Source organism: Cotesia typhae, unplaced genomic scaffold (genome assembly GCF_013202065.1).
Source record: "Cotesia typhae breed Kobodo isofemale line unplaced genomic scaffold, CoteBio_Ctyphae scaffold_152, whole genome shotgun sequence".
Taxonomy (NCBI): domain Eukaryota; kingdom Metazoa; phylum Arthropoda; class Insecta; order Hymenoptera; family Braconidae; genus Cotesia; species Cotesia typhae.
In genome coordinates, this window is record NW_027423776.1 from 11,496,791 (window position 1) to 11,519,612 (window position 22,822).

The 22,822-nt window shown below is 31.6% G+C and overlaps 4 protein-coding genes and 1 pseudogene across 4 annotated transcripts; all 5 read right to left on the bottom strand.

Annotated features, from left to right (window-relative positions):
* Positions 1 to 242: 242 nt before the first annotated feature.
* LOC141536390 (uncharacterized) lies at positions 243 to 3,029 on the bottom strand. The gene is given in 7 exon segments (XM_074256869.1): positions 243 to 392; positions 775 to 876; positions 967 to 990; positions 992 to 1,067; positions 1,136 to 1,542; positions 1,599 to 1,878; positions 3,025 to 3,029. Coding segments are annotated over 7 exon segments (1,044 nt in total).
* Positions 3,030 to 4,610: 1,581 nt separating this feature from the next.
* Positions 4,611 to 13,903, bottom strand: LOC141536391 (uncharacterized). The gene is made up of 16 exons (XM_074256871.1): positions 13,610 to 13,903; positions 13,145 to 13,551; positions 12,966 to 13,065; positions 12,811 to 12,912; positions 12,529 to 12,687; positions 12,418 to 12,465; positions 8,819 to 9,225; positions 8,549 to 8,615; positions 8,356 to 8,457; positions 8,133 to 8,295; positions 5,854 to 6,161; positions 5,391 to 5,797; positions 5,209 to 5,308; positions 5,047 to 5,148; positions 4,828 to 4,986; positions 4,611 to 4,752 (listed from the first exon to the last, which is right to left on the bottom strand). The coding sequence occupies exons 1-16, from the start codon at positions 13,901 to 13,903 to the stop codon at positions 4,696 to 4,698; spliced, it is 2,982 nt and encodes a 993-aa protein (XP_074112972.1). The 3' UTR covers positions 4,611 to 4,695.
* Positions 13,904 to 14,588: 685 nt separating this feature from the next.
* LOC141536022 (uncharacterized) lies at positions 14,589 to 16,935 on the bottom strand (annotated as a pseudogene).
* Positions 16,575 to 17,879, bottom strand: LOC141536392 (uncharacterized). Its single transcript, XM_074256872.1, has 4 exons — positions 17,488 to 17,879; positions 17,303 to 17,402; positions 17,143 to 17,245; positions 16,575 to 16,627 (listed from the first exon to the last, which is right to left on the bottom strand). Exons 1-4 carry the CDS (start codon positions 17,877 to 17,879, stop codon positions 16,575 to 16,577), a joined length of 648 nt encoding a protein of 215 aa, XP_074112973.1.
* Positions 17,880 to 19,234: 1,355 nt separating this feature from the next.
* Positions 19,235 to 20,982, bottom strand: LOC141536023 (odorant receptor 47b-like). Its single transcript, XM_074256228.1, has 5 exons — positions 20,692 to 20,982; positions 19,982 to 20,388; positions 19,819 to 19,918; positions 19,657 to 19,758; positions 19,235 to 19,518 (listed from the first exon to the last, which is right to left on the bottom strand). The coding sequence occupies exons 1-5, from the start codon at positions 20,980 to 20,982 to the stop codon at positions 19,297 to 19,299; spliced, it is 1,122 nt and encodes a 373-aa protein (XP_074112329.1). The 3' UTR covers positions 19,235 to 19,296.
* Positions 20,983 to 22,822: the final 1,840 nt, after the last annotated feature.

Below are 22,822 nucleotides of genomic sequence, written 5' to 3' on the forward strand. Positions count from 1 at the left end.
CGTATTTCTGCAAAGTTTTTCTTTCTCCGGCGTTTGCATTTGTTACAATTCTTCCAATGTCGAGTTTAGTTGCTTTAAAAATAATATTTATTGTTGAATTAATTTTCACTTATTAAATTTTTTTTTATCGTAATTTTTAATATTAAAATAATTATTAAATAATTAGGTTTATTTTTTTTTTTTCCCTAAAAATATCCTACTCATCGGAAAGATCCTAAGATCACCGGAAAGAAGAAAAAATTCTACTCATTGGAAAGATTATTTAAAAGATTTGGAATGTTTATTACAACTGGTTTTTGGCTCCTGAAGAGAACTATGCTCCACATTTTTCTTACTTTTGGCTCGTGTTTCCAAGAACAGCCGAAAATTTCTTCTGACAAGGTGCTGCCCGACTGTTGATAAATTTTTCTATTAAATTTGATCTTTATAATTTTTATTTAATGGTCAGTTTACTTTTAATAATTTTTTTAGTTAACTTACATTAATTTATTTTATAAATTTTGACGAATTTTTTAATTATTGCATTTGATCAACAATTTAGAAGTGATAAGATAATTTTTGTAAAATATTTAATACTGTTGATCAAAAATATAACTTAAAAAAAAAAATAATTAATACCAACTTTTTAATTTTTTTGTTTATTAAATGATTTTTCTTATGCAAAATATATTTCTAAAGAATTTCTAAAAAATTTTTAAATCATCAAATTATTGTTTTTATTTTTTAATAATTATAAAAAAAAAAAAATTACTATGGTTTATATAAATCACTTACAACAGTTATTAAATAATCAGCAGCCCAAGTGCAGACGTAAATATTAGCCGTAGTACTCATAACCATTATTCCAAATTGAACTTTAACTGGCAATGGTTCATTCTTTTATTCCCAAAAAATAAACAATAAAAAACTATAAATACGCTTTAGATTGATAATATTTATTTCTAAGAAAAGGAAAAAATTTCTTACAGAAATCAAAAAAATACCTCCATTAGATCATTCCAATTTTGGTTACAGACACCGTAGAGAGCGCCATTATCCCGGTCGGAAGGATCAACTTATCTGCAAATCTAAAAAATAAAAATTATCATCAAAATAACACAAAAAAAAAAAAAAAATGTTAAAATTAATTATTTACATCAACAAATCTTGATGTTTTTTAACAAAATGACACAGCTGATCATGATTAACCACTGACTTACTTTCAGCATCAAGTAACTCAAACTTGGCGCTCAAGAACCAAATAAACAAGGCAGCTTGACAGTCGAGAGCTATGCCGGCGGAGCACTGATAGCCGACAAAGCACTGATGGAGGTAAACAATCCTTGAAACTACGGGATTTTCCACCGAAAACGGGTAAATAGCGTCGGTGGGAAATTTTTGGAGCAGCACCAGAGGCCCGATTAGTATCGCAGTGGTCGTTAAATAGTAACTGCACGTCATAAAAAACTGAAACTTCCAGCACTTGTCGATTAATTTTTGCATAACTATTTTTTCTTGATCGTTGGCTTTGTCTACGAACTGATTGACTATTGATCCGAGTTCCTGAAAGGTTATTTTATCAATTTTTTTTAAATTTTAATAGTAAATAAATTACAGACCTGCAGTTCTTCATAATAAATCCTCACGGTGACAACTTTCGCGACGTAATTAACGATGCCGCAAATAAAAATTACAGACTTTATTACGATAAAAAAATTGTCCGAATGCCGGATAATTGAGACGATAAGGGGTAGAAGAAGTGCGATGGATAAAAACACTGAAAAACACATGAATATTTTGAAAAGGAACAATCTTTTTCGCGGAGGCCAGGTGCACGTGAGGAATACTGTAAGCTTTGTGAATTTTATCGCTCTTTTAGGAGTCACTTGGACGTTAAGTCTTATATTGGTTGCAATTAATCTAGTATTCCTGAGCTATCAGGCGCTACTTCACAGGCCAGTCGCTTCATATTGATCAGGACGATTCTACAAAGTCTGAAAATACCCCACAATGCCCCTCCGTGTAATGAGAAGGCTTTGAATTAATAATTTTATCATACTTGGAAATAGTTAGCGCATATTATAGTCATATTTGCAGAACATATAATTTTAGTTTTAAACTCTCGTTAATTGTTATTTTAATAACTGGCTTGGTGTTGAAAGCAAGGGGTTTGTCGGTAGTTTAGTCAGACGATAGAGCTTTATTAACTATAAGCTTGTTATTGTAAGAAGGTGTTACTGCAGTATAAATTTTTCTTTGAGTTTTAACAAATACTTATAACAATTTATTATCTCGAATTTTATTTTAGAGATGTTAATTATATTTTTATTATAAAAAAAGTAAATATAATAAATTATTTATATTACTACATTTAATTAAATTAAATTAATTATTTAAATATTACTGTAATTAACTTTCAAGATTTCTTGACAAATTTGTACAGAGTAAATTTATTTATTTATTTAAATTTATAATAAAAAATTCTAATTTTAATTTTCAATTTAAAATAATTAAAAATTCGCTCCGCAAATTTTTTACAGTGTACATAAATAAATAAATAAATATTTAAACGAAAAATCAGCGATGTAATATAATATGGTAAGTTAATTAAATAATAATTTATCAAATCTATTTTGTCTACTAATTTTATGAATAACTTAACTTTAAATTGAAAATAAATCCATCTAAGAGTTGAGAAGAGCCCTCAGTGCAGTAAAAACAGAAAACGCTGCCGAGAGGAACTGAAATAAATTTTTTCTGTAATTTTAATTTAAAATAAAAATTTTTTATTAAGAAAAATTAATTTTTACTTTTAAAAATTTTTTTCTCTAATTAAGATAATTTTTAATCAATGTAAAAATACATACTGAAGAGTAATATTGATTGGAAAGTGTCTCTAAAAATCCAGGAATGTTTATAACGACAGGATACTGCACCCTATGCATAATAAGGACACAAGATTTTTTCATTTCCAGCGGCCACATCCTGAACATGTCCAGCACCTTATTCGACATATCATAGCTCGTCTGAAAAGTTCAAACTTACCTCATTAATGTAATAAAAAAAAAAAAAAAAAAAAAAAAAGACTCACAGGAGGGCAAAGAACCTTACATCTATTAAATAGTCTGCTGGCTAGATGAATGTGTAAATATTAAGAGCGATAAAGCTAATCATTATTGTACACTGAACTTTTTCGAATGAAGTTCCATTCTATTAATAGTTACAGATTTAATTATTAACAATTAATAAATCCTTTAATTGCAATAATTAAATTAAATAAATATTTATTTAACTGATAGTAAAACAACCCCGGCACAAATCATTATGAATTTATTGATTGCGACCGAGGAGAAAATTACTGCACGAATCGGCGGAATGACTTTCTTGGTGAATCTAAAATAAAAAATAAATATAAAAAACCTTCAATTCGTTCAAAAAAATTTTTTTTTTAATTATTTAAAAACATTGATTAATAATTAATATAATTTTACAGCAGTAAAGACTGATGATTTCTGATAAATTGTGCCAGCTGATGCTGGTTCTTGACATAATCCATCTGAAGTATGAGCCCTTCGAATCTTACACACAAGTACCAGAGGTAAATCGCCATCTGAGAGTCAATAGCCACTCCAGCAGAGCACTGGTACCCGACCAGGATCTGATGTAAGTAAACAATACTCGCGACAAGAAAATTTTCCATTGAAAAAGGGTACACTGCGTCTGTTGGAAATTTTTGCGACTGCACCAATGGCCCCAATATGAATGCTGTGGATGCCATGTAGGTTCCAAAAGTAACGAACAATTGAAATTTCCAGCACTTGTTTACGAATTTTTGGATTATTTTTCTGTCAACTTTTCCGGAATTCTCTACGAAATTTGTTACAGTCAATTATAACTTCTGTAATCCCACCGATAATTTTTATTTTCTCTCAGAATAATATTAAAAATTGTAAAATATTTTAACAAACCTCAAATTCCTTCCCATAAATTCTGACAATCACAACTTTCGCAACGTAATTAACCATGCTGCACATGATGGCCAATGCTTTCAACACCAAAAATAATTTTTCAATGTTCTCTACTATCGAAAAGACTAAACCAACAAACAACGCAATACATAAAAGCACCGAAACCCACATGAATAATTTGAACAACAAGAGCCTGAATTTTTTTACGTCGGATGGCGCGAACATGTAAGCCAGGAAAACCGATGCCTTGGTAAATCTAATAGCCGTTTCTGGAGAAACAATAAATCCAGCCTTCATATTGATTAGCTCAATTTATTAGCACGGCTGTCAGATAACGACTGTGGGTGCACCAAAGTTACTTACCAACTGAATTCAAAGCTTCTGAATAAATAATTACTATCGCGGAAGTTGTAAACGCACATGCAGAATCTTGTTATTATTTTAATTACAGACCTAGAATTGTGTTCGGACCTTATAAGCTACTTCAGTACGTTTTTCAAAAGATTTTTATTTATTGTTAGCGATTTGTACTATGAAGAACATTGCGGTAGCTATGGTGGCTTTATTTTTCTCTTTCAGTCATTTATTCTATTAAATTTTAAAAGTTCTGTTATAAAATAGCATAATTTTTATATATACAGCAATAGATATTTTTTAGTGAACCGCAAAGAACATTGTCGGATAATTTTTAAGCATTGTAGTATATAATTTCAACAGATATTAACACTTTTTGTAATTCATTTCTGAATCAAGAGTTGACGACAGCGCGAATTGTTGCAAAACATGAAAACACTGCCGATAAAAACTGAAATATGAGTAAAAATTATAAATAAAGCTACTTTATTAATTTCTGGGGGTATAAATTTTTTTTTGAACCTACAGATGCGTAGTATTCGCTTGAAAGAGTAGTGAGAAGACCTGGAATGTTTATCACAATTGGCTTCTGGGCTCTGTAAATTATAAAAAGACACATTTTCTTCATTTTCAGGGAGTGATGGCAAAATACATTAAAAAATTCACTGGACATGGCCGGTCCTGACTGAAAAAATTTATTTTTTAATAAAAAGGGCTATCAAATTTAATATAATTATTTTCTTACAATATTTATCAGATCATCTGCGGCCCAAGAGTATAAAAATGTGTTAAATGTTGAGGAAATTGCTATCATGACAAATTGAAGTTTCACTAGAAGAGACTCGTTCTGAAAATAATTTTTTACTTAATCAATCGGTGGTAAGTACTTATTTAATTTACATTTTACCGAAATTAGGAAAAACCCACTAAAAATTATTAAAATTTTCGTCACTGATACTGTTGTAAATGCTAGAGCGCGAATTAGCGGAATTAATTCGTCGGAAAATCTGAAAATATTATTATTTAATTTATAAAATAAAACTTAATTAAAATTTTTCCTAGAAATCTATTAAAAAAATAAATACTCACGCTAGTATCTCTTGATGTTGTCTAATGTACCAACACAAATCCTCTCTTTTAGCCACTCGATTAATTTCAGACACAAGAATATCAAATTTAGCGTTAAGATACCACAAAAACAATGCCGCTTGCCCGTCGAGAACCATTCCAGCAGCGCAAAGATACGCAGCGAAGCCCTGATGAGCATAAATAATTCCAGCAACGACAGGGTTGTTCACAGAAAAAGGATAAATCGCGTCCGTAGGAAATTTCTGCGGTAGCACCAACGGCCCCAAGATAATTCCCGTTGCTCCAAAGTAGTAACAGAGCACCATAAAAAATTGAAATTTCCAGCACTTGTCGATGTACTTTTGGAAAACTACCTTGCTGGAGTTACTTGCTTTTAATATAAATTCATTTAATGCAGATCTAAATTTCTAAAGGAAACTTTGTTCAAATCAAAATAATTTTTTTACTTTTAAACAATACAAACCTCAAACTCTCGATGATACCTCGTGACAATTATTACCTTCGCAATATAATTGGCGAGAGCTGTCATACAAATCGCTGATTTTAAAATAATTAACATATCGTCGAAATAAATAACTATCGAAAATAGAAGTGGAAAAAATAATCCAAATGATAAAAAAACGGATAGGTATTTTCGGAATCTGAAGGAAATTTTTAACTCGTCTTCCAGCGGGGGCCACATGCATGTCAGATAAACACTAACTTTTATAAACTTCACGGCTTTTTCCGGTGTTATTCTAAAGCTATGACTTCCAATCGATAGTTTCATTTCTAGTCAAGTTGTGAACTCTTGCGCGAGTTTATTGAGACTGAGTGAGCTCCTGAAAGTTCTCCAGCGCTGAACAGCAAAAGGATCAATAAGTAATGACTCTAACGCGGAAACAGTTTATCCGGAAGGGTTGGTATCATATATTTTAAATGTTGAAGCTATAATCGATCCTATAATTAATGCTTTTAACCCTCGTTAAAAACTGCGATCGCTGTTATTCTATTTACAGGCTGCAATTTTCACGGAGGATATTTTTTTTTGCTACTTACTGCCGGTAGAAGATATAACAAAGTCTTAGTTAGTTACTCTTGTATTATTATGATGTTAATAAATATAAAAAAAATAATCTATAAAAAAATTATCTGATAAAAAATTCTTTAAATAATTTTTAAACAAGAAACTGTTATGTCGGACTCAACGTCCGACATTTTTATTTTATAACAAATAGAATTTAATTATTCATAAATAATTTTATGTTCTTACAACTAATTACATACATTTATTTTATTTTTAAAATTTTGTTATCTTCAAATTTATCAATAGCATTTTCGAAAGAAACTTATTTGAAAAATTTAGTTTTAGTTGGGCCTGACCATACTAAGGGATTTGAGCCTGAACAAATACCCTAATAGAATTTTAAACTTTGTCGAGATCCGAAATAGAAGTTTTCGATAACAAAATAAATGTATATATAAACAATAGTTTAAATAAAATAAAAGTAAATAATGATAAAAGAAAAAAATAAAAAGGAATGTTATGATAATTCTAGTATCAACAGAAGAAAAAAAAAATATATATATGTTGATAATTTAAGGAACAAAATTTAATAACTATAATTTAAGTTTAAACAAAAAAAAATAATAAATAAATGTTTTCTTTTATTTTCGAATAAAATAACGACTTAAATAAAAAGAAAAATTTAGATCTAAAAAACTAATGACAATTTGTAATCTATGCACAAATTAATTTTTATCTAACTAATTTAATATAAAAATTTGGTCACAGTAAATAATTTAATGTAAAATAGTACACATGTATGTCTTTGTCTATGCATAAATGCGCTTACGTATACACAAACACATAGATGTATAATAGAGCATAAGAGTAAAGGAGAAGCGATATTGTACTCTGACCCAAGTAGAGGGGACTCATGCAACATTATAGAAAAATCTAAGAGAGAGGGCAAGGGCTCAAGGAAATAGAAAAATAATTGGACATTATTTCTCCCATCTAGTAAAAATAAGTAACGCCCTAAAATTCGACACCTTTACGATTTTTCAACAAAAATATCTCTCGTTGTCCTGACGTCTTAGTGTTAACATCGAAAAAGTTTTTATAAGTTTTAATGAAACCACGCGTCAGATTCAAAAAAAACAATTGTTAGTAAAGTAAATTTCAATTATGTAAAAAAACGGTAACAATGACATTTAAGTAAGTTCTTAATTGAGTTTTAATAATTTAATAATTTGTTTTAATAATTCAAATCTTTGTATGATAATTTTATAATATATTTATTAAATTGAATTCATTCTCTTATATTATAACTTCAACCCCTTCCCATAAAGCTTCAGATCCTTATCTATTAGCCTAACGGCTAGGATAAAAATAATTAAATTTTAGTTGCGTTTTCGACGTAACAAAACTAAATAAATTATCAAATATGTTGTTAATATTATTAATTATTTTCAGAAAACAAATTTAACAGACACGATAAACACCGTTACATTAATTATAATAAATAAATAACAATTTATACAAATCATTTTTAATATTAATTAATAATTTTCAAGCATTATCACATATTGTTTCAACAGATAATAACAATTTTTGTAATTTGTTTTTGAATTAAGAGTTGACAACAGCGCGAATTGTTGCAAAACATGAAAACGCTGCCGATAAAAACTGAAATATGAGTAAAAATTATAAATAAAGCTACTTTATTAATTTCTGGGGGTATAAATTGTTTTTTGAACCTACAGATGCGTAGTATTCGCTTGAAAGAGTAGCGAGAAGACCTGGAATGTTTATCACAATTGGCTTCTGGGCTCTGTGAATTATAAAAAGACACATTTTCTTCATTTTTAGGGAGTGATGGCAAAATATATTAAAAATTTCACTGGAAATGGCCGGTCCCGACTGAAAAAATTTATTTTTTAATAAAAAGAGCTATCAAATTTAGTATGATTATTTTCTTACGATATTTATCAAATCGTCTGCGGCCCAGGAGTATAAAAATGTGTTGAATGTTGAGGATATTGCTACTATGACGAACTGAAGTTTTACTAGAAGAGTCTCGTTCTGAAAATATTTTTATTTAAACAATCAATAATAAGTATTGATTTATTTAATATTTTACCGAAATTAGGAAAACCCCACTAAAAATCATTACAATTTTCGTCACTGATACTGTTGTAAATGCTAGGGCGCGAATTGGCGGGATTAATTCGTCGGCAAATCTGAAAATATTGATTGATCTAATAAATTTATTTATAATCGAGATAAATTTTTATCATTCTCCGTGAAAGAATTTTTTGATATTATACATAATTTTTTTTAAAATGACAAAAATTTTAGAAGAAAAATTCAAACTAAGTTATTCAAGAATAAAATAATTAAATGTCATAAAATTTTTTCACAGCGGAATAATTTTAATACCTACAATAGTATCTCTTGATGTTGCTTGATGCACCGGCACAAATCCTCTTTATTAATAACTCGCTTAATTTCCGATGCAAGTATTTCAAATTTGGCATTGAGGTACCATATGAATAACGTTGCTTGTCCGTCGAAAGTCAATCCCGTAACGCACTGATACGCAACAAAACTCTGATGCGCATAAATTATTTTGGAAACAAGTGGGTGCTCCACCGAAAATGGATACATCGCGTCGGTGGGAAAATCTTGCGGGAGCACCAATGGACCCAATACTATTCCCCCAGCAGCAAAATTCCAGCCGAAAACCATCAAAAATTGGATCTTCCAGCTCTTGTCGATGTATTTTTGGAAAACTAACATGCTTGAGTCACTTGCGTTCAGTATGAACTCGTTCAATGCGGCCCCTATTCTCTAATTATACAAATATAACCATTAATAAAATTTAAATAAAAAATATATTTATTTTTTATACAAACCTCGAATCTTCTGTGATAGATCCTCACGATGAAAAATTTTATTAAAAAATTAATTACTACCGTCCCGCACATAATTGATTTCAAAAAGACTACCATGTCATCGACGAAGTAAACCACTGAATATATCAAAGGAAATAATAATCCCAGCGCTATTACAACCGAGAAACACATGAATAGTTTGAAAATAATTTTTGACTTACTTCCTAACGAGGGCCACATGCATAACAGAACTACACTCATTCTTATGTACTTCACGGCTTTTTCCGGCGTCATTCTAAAGCCGCGTCTTCTAATCGATACATCCATTCCAGTCAAGTTATTCTATTTTGCGTGAGTTTATTAACAATAAACGGGCTCCTGAAGCTGCTAACCGCTCACCAGTTAATTTATGAATAAGTAATGACGCTAACGCGGAAATAGTTTATTCGAAAGGGATGATACCATACATTTTACGTATATAATGTTGGAGTTAATAGAATCTATAATTAATGCTTTTAACCCTTGTTAGAAACCGCGATCTTTATTCTAACAATAAGCTACTGCTGTTAGAACAAAGTTGCAGTTGCTTATTTTAGTTTCAAAGAATTATTTCTACGAGCCCTTGTTCCTAAATTAATTCTACAAGACACTGTGAATATTCGACAGTCAATATAATTCTAAAAAAATTTATTTTTTTTTTTTTTTGCAAATACATAATTAATTCTATAAATATAAATCCGAACAAAAACAGTTTCACTGTTAAAAATTGCGCCAAGTCCACGTTCATAAAACTCATCTCAATAACATCTGCACTTTGCAAAAAAAATAAGACTCGTTACAATAATTTTCATTCTATACAAAAAAAAGTTAAATACAAAAAAATACCAAGAAACCGTCATAATGTTGAAAAAATTGAAAAAAATTTGTTGAAAATTTAAAAATTAAGAAAAAATTTTTTTATCGTACTTGGCGCGCGTCATTGCATTAGCCTGTTGTGTATTTAGTCTAGTTAATAAATGAAATTCAATAGAAAGAATAGGTTTGAAAACCATCCACATATGAAGTTGTTTGATAGTTTGTTCTAGAAATTTTGTATTTATAAAGTATTTTAACATTCTTAATTTCAAAATTAAATTTTTCCCGCGCAAAATTGAAAATTCATAAATGAATAAATTAATGCAGGCAAAGCTATTCTAATATGATAGGTTGTTTATTCGTTAATTTTGATAATCAAATCCTAATAAAAAAATTGAAATTCTGTTTCTCTCATAGTAGCTAGTAGCATTAAAAAACTTAACGTGACTGATCCGCGTAAACTCCGCGGTTAAAAGCGATTAACTATCTTATTAATAGGGATTTTACATTTTTATTTATATACAGTAAAAATTTTAACATTTTTTTGAATTAAAAAAGTTGTTGATTTGGATTTAATACTCTAATACACATTAATTTAATAATAACAATAATTCATTCAGTCTCATAATTTTTATCATTAGTGTTATTATTATTATGACATTGTAGTAAGTAAATGACACAATACACCATGCGCATAATTGTAAGACTTTTCACCTAAAGATTACAATTATTTGAAATCCACTTGATTGGATAACAATGCAACCTATCGGTAACGACCACAAAATCATAGAATGGTACACCATCCAATGGGAATAATCTCTGATTATGATTGTTCATGTACAAAAAACCTTTGTTCCAACTTCAAATTGTTTATTTCTTGTTTAATTAACATTTTTAATAAGCTGAATATTTGTATTCTAAATATTTGCACTGCGCATGCGTCAACTTTACGTTTAGACTTTCAGCGCGGACTTTTGAAAATTATATTGACCAGCACAGTGATTAGAGTAAGTGTATTTTTCTTGTAATTTCAATTATAGAGGTCACAGGACAAAAGGGCAACGTATAGTTTTTAATAATTTTATAATAAGTTTTATTTTAATAAAGTTTTGAAATTTTTTGTTAATTGTTATGGATTTTTTTTTTTAATAGTTCGTAGTATTCATGAAAATAGAATTGATGAAAATAAAAAAAAAAATGCACATGCATTGATTAACAATTCTCTTGATATTTTTAAAAAATTTAGAATGAAATGAATATTTATTAGTTATTTATTTATTTACTTAATGACATTGATATTGGCTGACGTCTAACAATTTTTTTTTAATTATTTGAATTAATTAAATAGTAATTCCTAAAAAATTACACTCGTAAATTTTTTAATTTTTTACACATGAGATGTGCTTGACACTATACTTTTCAAAAGACCGCGCTAAAAGTCTATATACGTAAAGTTGACGTATGCGCAGTGCAAATATTTAGAATGCATACATACAGTTAATTAAAAATGTTAATTAAAGAACAAATAAAAAATGTGAAGTAGGAACAAATGTTAAATATACATGAACAATCAAAAATAGAGGCTTGATGATCCAAATTGCTACCAAAATATTAAAAAATGCGACAGGGGGGCTAACTTAAAGGTACATTATTAATAAATTCTTTTTAAAATAAATAAATGGAGAACGATCAAATGTTGAGAGTGAATAATAAAGAACAAACGAAAAGCTGACAATGTGATAGAAAAAAAAATCAAAAATTAAAAGAAAAAAATTTGGGGTTCTAACTTCAGTGAGCTATCCCGTTGAATCTACAGTTTATGTAGAAATAATTCCAGTGCACTCTGGTGGTTGTAGATGCAAGCTGTGAATTAACTTTTTTCATTGTAGTTGCGTATCTATAGTAAGATTACTACACATTTTTATTTTATCTAGTCTGTGGCGGTGACTTTTCTCCATGAAAAAAAAGTCAGGATCGAAATTTTTGCGTTGCTATAGTTTATGCTGATTAAATTTAATAATATTAAGCAGATTAATTGTTATAATTGCATATAATCAATTAATATCAGGAAAATAAGGTATGAACTACCGTTATAATACTACTAATTTAAGGAAAAAAAGGACCGTAGAATTAAAAATAAATTTGCAACCTCTAAAAAACGTGATGCTTACAGTAAACACAGCCGGTAGTCTGGCGCTCCGTTTACAACGGAATTTTTGAACGGAACTTGGCGCCAGATTCTACCGAATCTGTGGATATTTATTGGTGTTTAATTTTCAGGATCTTCGGTAGCATAGACGACGCGGAGAGTTGTGAAGTATGAGAAGGTCGTTGACAGAAACTGAAATAGAGATAATTAGTTTCTCTGAAAGGTATTGGATATATGACTGGTATCATGTCATACTGATGTATAGTACTGAAGACAGAGATACGGCATCACTCCACGTATGGATATCGTTGTGGGTAATTGAGATCGACGAATAACTGTCGTCGTTGTTCTTATCATATCGATGGAGCCTTTTATCCATTTGCTGTTGTAGACATTCCAGCTGATTGCTTGGCTCTGTAAGTTTTTCAATAAAAAATTTCAAACTTAATTACATTTAATAATATTTTCGAAATTAATATATCAAATTGGAGCCTTTGTGTATTATTAAGGGAATAAATGAATAGAACACATATTTACCACTTGTATGAGGTTGTCAGCAGGCCAAGCGTAGATAAAAAGCTCAAAACCTGCGTTCGCAACAATATTAGCAACCCGAAGCTTGACAGAAAAAGGTTGATGCTGTACAAATAATTAGTTTACTGCAATTCAAATCCTTTATAAGAATTACTCACACTAATCAACGCCAAGCAACCGCAAATAACTCCAATTGTCGTAGTCGCTATTGTAGCAAGAGTTATATATTGAACTGCATATTTTACTTCCTTAGCGTACCTACGAATCAATTGAAAAGAGCCATTACTCAGATAAATCACTTAGCGGCACAATTATTTGTTTTTTTTTTTTTAGTTACCAGAGCACTTGCTGGTGCTTTTTGATGCAAGCTATCAATTGCCGTTCGCTGGAGACCTCCCGAAAATGGTGGCCCAGGACTTCAAACTTGACGCAAGTGAACCACAGCAAGGTAGCGACCTGCAAGTCAATTGTCACAGCCGCCCCGATGAAAAAGAGAGCTATTATCTGCTGCAAGTACAATGCGATTCGCAATGGTTCACTTTTAACAAGAAACGGATACGCAGTGTCTGTCGGATAAGGGTTGGACAGATAGACAGGCTCGACTATGTACGCCATACAGACTGCCCAAACACCGAAGCTCAGAAAGATGTGGAAGAATCCGCTCTTCTCGATGTATTTCTGCAGGCACTTTTTTTCTAGTGGGTTGGCGTTTTTTATAAAAATTTCCATCTCTTGGTGCAGAAACTAAACCAAAAAAGTTAAAATTCGTTAAGAAGTCAGTGAGTATAGTTTGAGGCTTTACTTGGAGGCGATCAGACTGAAATCGGCACACCAGTAACTTCAAAAGAGCTTGAGCTGACGCACTACTGAGACAAACTGCTTTCACCATCACCAGCAAGTCGTTTTGATACACGAAGATACCATTTGTTAGAGGTAAGAACAGCAGCAAAATTGATATAAATGCAGTCCACCAGCGAATGTTGAACCAAATTCGGCTCAATCTGCTCACTGAGTTGGACAGTGGCCAGGAACTGACCAAGTAGACGTTCATTTTTGTGAAATGCACCGCGGCTTCGGGACTCGCTGAGAACTTCATTGTCTGATCAAAAGTTGCTCCTTCAGTTGCGGAAATATGACTGACGGTGATGACTTCACAAGACGACGAAATGTGGGGGAAGAAAGGGAATTGGTTAAACTAACACCCCTCTGTTATTATAAGTGGTGAATATTATATATCTCTATTCAATCTTCTGCGAAATCAAGATGTATAATTATCGGGAGTATTAGCTTAAGGTTGGAGCCTACCGACAATGAAAAGCTAGACTGCTATTCATTAATTTTAAATCAGTTTTCTTTGCCGAGGGTGAGACTGTTTCTAAAAATAAATGTTGCGATCTATGGAAAGGGTTTTACTTTTCTTTGTTCCTTGCTACTATATCTTTAAATTTGTTTATTCACTTCAATGGAAGTGAATTTGCAATTCCGGAATACTCAGCAGCACAATCGATTCAATGAGGTTATTTTAATTTGTTACAAATTGCATAATGTGTGAGTAAAATATTCAAATTTTTATGCAAAGAATAACCTGCGAAAGAATGCGCTGATTTAAACATTTTTCATATCATGCTGTTTTTACATGTGGCCAAGGAAAAATTTTTTCCAAGGAATAAAAACAAAATACTCTGATAAAACTTTTCAAACCACTTTGTTCTATTTTCCTACACAAATATATTTTCAAATAAATATTTTTATTAGAAAAACTATTGTTTCTACTGATCTTTTCAATTTTCAGTCTCATCTGCCGCATAAACTGCCCTCAATGTTGTAAAATACGAAAACGTCGTAGACAAAAACTAAAAGAATAAAATCTATTAAATTCTATACAAGTTCCAAAAATAAAATAAGCAAACATACTGATGTGTAATAATGCAAACAAAGGCTCAGCATCACTCCATTTATTGTTATCATTACCGGAATCTGTGATCGATGAATAACGTTCATTGTCGTTTTCACCATATTCATTGGAGCATTTATCCATTTGCTGTTATAAACACTCCATCCAATATCCTGGCTCTAAAGTAAGTTTTACACGAATAATTTCATAAAAATTTATTCTGTAAAAACATGTACCAATTTTTTGAATAAGATTATCAGCAGGCCACGCGTAGATGAAAAGTTCTGAGGTTGCATTTCCAACAATATTAGCGATGCGCAGTTTGACAGAAAATGGTTGATTCTGTAAATAAAATTGCTATTAACTTATCAACAAAGAGATTATATATTTATTTAACTTTCTCCATGAATTACTTACACTGATTAGCGTCAAGCATCCACAGATGACTCCGATTGTCGTAGTCGCTATCGTAGCAAAAGTTATGTACTGAACTGCATTTTTAACTTCTTTAGCGTACCTACGGATCAATTGAAAAGAGCTATTGCTCGGAGAAAGTAATTAACAGCACGATTATTTATTTTTTTAGTTACTAGAGCACTTGCTGGTGCTTTTTGATGCAAACTACCAATTCCCGTTCGCTGGAGACCTCCCGAAAGTGGTGGCTCAGGACTTCAAACTTGACGCAAGTAGCAACTTGAAGCAAAGTAGCAACTTGACAAGCGACCTGGAAGTCGATCGTCAAAGCTGCCGCGATGAAACAGAGGGCAATTATCTGCTGCAAGTACAACGCGATTCGCAATGGTTCACTTTTAACGACAAACGGGTATGCAGTGTCTGTCGAATAAGGGTGAGACAGAAGGATAGGCTCGACTATGAACGCCAAACAGACTGCCCACATGCTGAAGCTTACAAAAACGTGAAAGAATCCGCTCTTCTCGATGTACTTCTGCAGACACTTGTTTTTCTAGGGAGTCGGCGTTTTTTATAAAAGTTTCCATCTCGTGGTGCAGAAACTAAACCAAAAAAAAGTTAAATTTCGTTAAGAAGTCAGTGAATATAGTTTGATGTTTTACTTGAAGGCGGTCAGACTAATATCGGCAGATCAGCAATTTTAGTAATGCTTGACCTGATGCTCCGCTTTGACAAGCAGCTTTCACCATCACCAGCGAATCCTTGCGAAACACAAAGACACCGTTTGTTAAGGGCAAGAACAGCAGCAGTAATGATATGAATGCAATCCACCAGCGAATGTTTAACCAAATTTTGGTCACTCTGCTTACTGATTTAGACAGCGGCCAGGAACTGACCAAATAGACGTTTATTTTGGTAAACCGCAGGGCTGCTTCGGGGGTTACTGACAACTTCATTTTGATAAACTTTGCTTGCTACCGGAAGTTCGCTCTTTGGTAGCAGAGACTGAACTGACGTAAAAGCTCGTGGGGAGCTCCGTCATTGTAAAGTATAATTACCGTTGCTGAATATTGTATATATTCTGTGCTTTGTGCTTTGTCCAGTCTTCCTCCGAATCAAGAATGTATAATTATCGGAAATATAAGCTTGAGGCTGGAGCCTATGGACAATGAAAACCCAGACTGGTATTCATTAATTTTAAATAAGTTTTCCTCACTGAGAGTGAGACTATTTCTAAAAATAAATGTTGCGATGTAAAAAAAGGTTTTTACTTTTCTTTGTTTTGTTATGAATTACATTCATATGTAGTCATGCATTGCTAATAAAATTAATCAAAATATTTATTTATACATTTATAACAATTTTAACTTTGCTAGTCTAGCTTTCTTTCAATTGTAACATAATATTTCTTAATTAATAGTTCGCTAGTTGTAAAAGCCGTAATATTCAATCATTTTCTATTTTAACTAGCATGACTCTTAGTGTCGTAAAATAGGACAACAATTTGAAGAGGAACTGCAAAAGATAATTAATAAATTAAATTATAGAAAAACATTTCAAATAAAAATGATCTTTTTCTATTTTTATTACCATCGCATAGTAGTTCAATGAAAGAGATGGAACAATTCCAGTGATAGATATGGTTGAAGGTTTGTTTGACCGTAGTATGATCATTTCAATTGAATAGTTTAATTTTTTTTAATATTTCAACCACTGAGAGCAGTAAATTTCCCATCCAATTTTCTAACTCTGGAATAAAATGCTCAAATAAAGTGTTGTCTCTAAAAAAATATTTTTGGTGTGGATTGATGGCCGTATCAGGCTAATTTTATTATATGTTCTGTGCAAGTTTTTTAAAAGAGTGGAAAAAATCATTTTTATTTTATTATTTAAGATTTCAAAGTTAACTCTCTTGTAGGGAGAGAATTTAGCGACCATGCGCCATCTGTTGTAAAATTTGAACACTATCTCCGGCCAAAAAATTATATACAGAAATATCAGGACATTTTTTTTCACTGGTGTACACTCACCATTCTCATCAGCATTTCCGATGGCTACGCGGTGACATACAAAAGCATATAAAGCCCCCCGACGACAACCAAAAACTGAAGCTTGATCAACCATCGGTTGATTCTAATATCAATAAGAGTAAGTATGTAAGAAATCTAAAAAACTACAGACAAGTCTTACCCCGACAATATGAACGCCTCCTAAAATTACGGTCAATGTCGTCATTATCACCGTGGTTGCTACTATATACTTTCTTGCTCTGATAACTTCTCCAATGAACCTGCAATTAAAAACGCTGAAAAAAAAAAAAAAAAAAAAAAAAAATGCACTGCCTAGATATATTACATGAAATATTTTGTAAATACTTGAGCAAAAATTGATGTTTACGAATGCACTCGTTAAGCTGTTGCTTGCTATTTATTTTCTTCATTTCCAGGCCAAGAATTTCCAGTCTTGCGATGGAATACCAAAGGAGCGTCGCCAATTGACAGTCTATCGCGGTAATAGATGAGCAGAGAATTCCTGCGTACGCCTGATCGAAGTAGACGATCTCGTAAATCGGGTGGTTAATCACAGGAAACGGATACTTGGCGTCCGTCGGAAATTTCTGAAGCAAAATCGCAGGACCTAGGATAACTCCGATACTTGCTAACATCGAGAAAACGTTCCAAGTAACATGCACCATCCCACAATCTTTAATGTAACTCAAGAAGATTTCTCTTTCGTGAGAAGCTGCACTTTTTACGTAAGTCTCCATTTCTTCTAGCAAATACTGTCAATAATTCTGATTACTGCCAATTATTTTGGGTAGATATTTATGACGGTGTATCAAAAAAATTGAAAAATTATGTCAAATAATACCTAAATAAATAAATAATTTTTATCTAAATAAAATTTTAAAAATTTACCATTCTAAGATACGTCCAACTTAAAATAACTTTTAAAGAAATGAATTTATTGAAAAATCATAAAAAATATTTTTTTGTAAAACATTAAATTTTCTATAAAAAATATTTATTGTATTTTCCGACACGTTGCTTATCGGATGAGATAAAAAATTCCAAAGTTTAAAAATATTTCTTACCATGTTATAGAAATAAAAAATAAAAATTTTTTTAAAGATTATTTGAAAGAAAAAAGTCTTTTTTAATTTTTCTATACACCCTAATTTGATGAATATTGAAACTTGAAATCGATGATGCTGAAATTTGCATATGAGCATTTTAATCGTGCACTGAAAGCAAGCCAACGCGAAGCAGAGAGACTTTGTCAACTCAAGTACGTTTTTTTAGTCAATGTACGCGGCGTAAATCAGAGGAATCACTAGACATATTCTTAACAGCCACGAAATCCACCATTTAATAGTGAACAATATTTTTTGGTACCTGCTGTCATTTTTATAGGGGAGCCATGAGCACACCAAAATAGTTACGAATTTGGCATAGGCTATCGCAAACTCGGGATTAACTTTGAACATTATATATTCACTGATACTTGTCGAATTATTATTGACTTCAGTAGATGTAAGGTTTAAAGTTAAGGGGTTGTATTGTCCCGGAGTTGTGAGTCTTTGTGCGGCTTGTGTATTACTGCCAAAGATTTATTAACTGCGGCAGCGCGTTCGCCCCGAAGTTGATGCGTTAAATAATAATCGACGGAGAAATAGAAGATAGAGCTAATTACATCCCACACATACGAGTGATTATTGCTAACTTGTACTGGCTATAGTGCTAATATACAGTAAGATAATCATATCATTAAATTACTCCTCGATCTTCGCGTCTTTGTTACGGGGTTCAGCGACCTGAGTAGACCCTTAAATACTAACTGAGGTTATTTACAGACAGAATATGTTGGCTATTTTGTTTCGACAGTTGTTGCGTATAAAATAATTCAAAATTTAAGTTCAGTATAGTGAAAATATTTAAAAAAACCTTTTCAAGTTTTGTGTTCGATAATATTATTTCGCCTCTTGTGGAAAAAATTTACAAAAAAAAAAAAAAAAAAAAATGTAAAAATTTATTATGAAATAAATTAAATTAAATTGACAAGGATTAGGTTGTGAATAAAAAATTATTTTTATTATTCTCATCAATTCAAATAATTGTCAATAGGCATCAGTAGCAAGCACAAAAACTTAATGATTAATGATTACGATAGTGACTTAAAAAAGTTTATTCCATCTTAGCCAATATAATACGAAGAGTTGTGAAGTAAGAAAATGTTTTTGACAAAAAAGTCGCATAATAGTTCAACGACAGCGCTGGAAATATTCCTGAAAGGGAAATCATTGCAGGTTTGTTCGATCTTTGTATAACAAACTCTATTCCTTTATTCAGTTCTTTTGAATTTTTGAGCCATGGAGAATTGTAGATTGTCCAGCCGACGTTTTCGCACTGAAAAATCATTTTTTGTGCAAGAAAAAGCTTTATTAAGCCAAAAAAAAATTTTTTTTTCTTAGGTAAAATTTTTTTTATATTTATAAATAAATGGATTTTTTTATTTACAAAGCCATTGCATTGATTATCACATACCATTCTGGTGAGAGTTTCCGAGGGCCAAGCAGTTATGTACAGTAGCATAGAAAATCCTCCAACAATGATCACAAATTGCAATTTAGCGATCAACGGTTCGTTCTACTATTAATGTCTTTAATTAAAAATAATCAAAATTTATATTTTACTTCCAAATTTTACCCCGACAATATGAACGCCTCCGAAAATTACAGCCAGAGTCGTCATTATAACGGTAGTTGCGACCAAGCATCTTCCAGCCTTGATAATTTCGTCGACAAACCTGAATTAAATATTGTATTGTGTTATCATAAAAAATAGTATATTTAAATTTGATAAGAATTACCACAGTAGATACTGATGCTTGCGAACGCACTCGTAGAATTGGCAAACATTGGTTATCTTTTCCATTTCCAGACTCAAGATATCCAGTCTGGCGATCGAGTACCAGAGCAGCATCGCGATTTGGCAATCGATGCACCCGATCGAGGAGCAGAGAATCCCCGCGAAGGCTTGATGGACGTAAATAATCTCGTAATTCGGATGAGTCTCCACGGAAAAAGGATACTTGGCTTCCGTGGGGAGCCTCTGGGGCAGGACAAGAGGCCCCAGAATTACCCCGATACTCGCCACCAGGGAACAAGCATTCAGAACGACGTGGACTAGTCCGCAGTTTTTTATATAATTTAAGAAAATTTGTCTTTCGAACGGCACGCTAGCTTTTACGTACTCCTCCATTTCATCGAGAAGAAACTATTTGATAAATTTTTGAGCTTCAGAAATTTGAATAAGAAGTTTAGCATTATTTAATATGACTTGATTTGTCCATATATAATTTTTTGATAAAAAAATGATTTTGAAAAATTCCAACAGATGGCGTAATATTTTTAAGACAGCCTTACATCAAAATTGGCTAGATCAGAAAATTTTTCCCAATTTTTGAGGCTTCAAAAATTTCTTTAAAAAATATTTGCAATCCTTTAATCATAATAAGCTTTTTAATCAATTAAAATTGAAAGTCTGACCAAACCAATTTTTGAAAAAAAAAAATTCTACCTTGATTCGCCGATGCTGGAGCTTGCAGAAAAACATCTTGACCGCGCACTGCCCACAAGAAACCGCTAGGCAAAGAGATTTCGTGAATTCCAGCACATTTTTCCGATCAACAACTGCCGCGTAGATCAGAGGAACCACCAGGAAAATCCCTAGCAGCCACGAGATCCACCATTTTACGTTAAATACCACCAAGTCGCGCTTATTCGAATTCCTCCCCGGCGGCCAAGAGCAGACCAGCGTAACTGTTAACTTTGTATACGCAATCGCGAACTCCGGATCAACTTTAAACATTTTGTAGCCGCAGCTCCCCTTCGAGTGTTTGCTCACCAGAGGGAAACTCATAAGCTATTCACGACTTTCTCACCCTATAATTTACCTGGAAAGCTTTATTTATATCTTCTATAGACAGCTAGAGTCTTTTTCAAAATATATTCTCGCAAAATCTCAAATTTTTCAGGAAATTTTTTTTTTTAATTGCTTTTTTCCGAATCTTTAAAAGCTGGAAATTTTTGCACGTTAATTATAAAATATTTTTTATCTAATAAACTTTTTTTTCAATGAAAAATTAAAGAATGGAACTAAAAAAAAATATGGTTACATTTGATTGACCCCGTACATCTGGGGATATCGTAACATTAAATAATAATTCACTATTGTATTACTTAATTGCTATGAAGGGGATGAATATCGGAATTTTTTTTTTTCAAAGGCTGTAATTTTGTCTATTATTACAGTCAAGGCAAATTTCAAAGTATTGCTATAAGAGTTCATTAACCTTTCAAGTGAATAATCATTTTTAAATGTAGGATTTTTGGTAAAATATATTTTTTAGAGACGAAAAAAATTTTTTAGCCCTTTAAAATCATTAAAATAATTTTTTATCTTTTTTATAATTAAAATTTTTGAATATACCCTGATAGCCAGCGCTTTCTCAGTAAGTGTTGACTTCCAGCAGTTACGGTTAAGTTATACATCAAGTTGGCGGTAATTCTTCACTCAACAACAGTTGTAAGCAAATTGACAGAAATCTACAGCCGCAACTTGAATACAAGTTAACAATCAAACTTGTAGTTAAATTTCCTTTCAACTTTACTACAATTTGAAGGAAATACTTGTACAGCAAGTTTTGACGTCTATTTGCAGAGTAAGTTATAGGTAACTAATAGGTAATCGCTCGCTTTGCCAACTCTTTCCGTCAAGTTTGCTTCAAATTGCGGACGTAGATTGACAGTAAGTTATAGGTAAGGTGGCTATCAGGGTATTTTCCGTAAATTCTATAATTATCATAAAATGATACTTAACGTGGTAAGGCAACGAGGGAGGTTTGCATTTCCGACAGTTGATTAGAATCAACAAGTGGTAAATTACCAAAAGCGAGGCTTAGCGCTGCGTTGAGTGTTTCTGTCGGTAAGTTAGATAAAAATTGCGATAATGTTATCTCACTAGGGTGATAACACACTACATATTATTGAAACAATGATGCAACTGATAATCCTGTCATTATATAATTGATTAACCTGGTCAAACATGTAGAAGCAGCGGGGAACGGAGCTTAAAACAATAACGGGATATTGACGTGATATAACTGCAATAGATAATAAATAATAATTGATAATATTTTATTATCAAGGCAATAAATTCGGATGATGGATAATAAGTACGTTGACAGAATGGGAATGTGAATGTGAATATGATTCATAGTTGATTTGATGACATTAATTTTCCGGGTTTCCCGGATAGGTGCTCAGTTCGGGATTCGTTCTCGTTCTCTGCGCCTCTATTGCACGTACATCCGTGATTTACTCCGAAGATCCATTAATTGGCGCATGGCTTCGATGATTGGGCACACCTAATCAATCTTCACTTCCTATTGTCCGATTATTCGCTGCATCCCATTTTTTGTTCAATCTCCTGCTGTTGAAAAAAATTTTATTTTTAATCAACGATTATTGTTCTGAAAAATTTTATTTTTATTCTAGCAAATTTTTTATTCAATTAAAATAATCGATAGTTAAACGTGTAAAAATGTGGCTTGATAAATTTATGGTCATTTCGGTAGAATAAAAAAAAAAAAAAAAAAAAAAAAACCAACAAGCTCGGACCAAATTTGAATAGAAAAACAAACTTGATA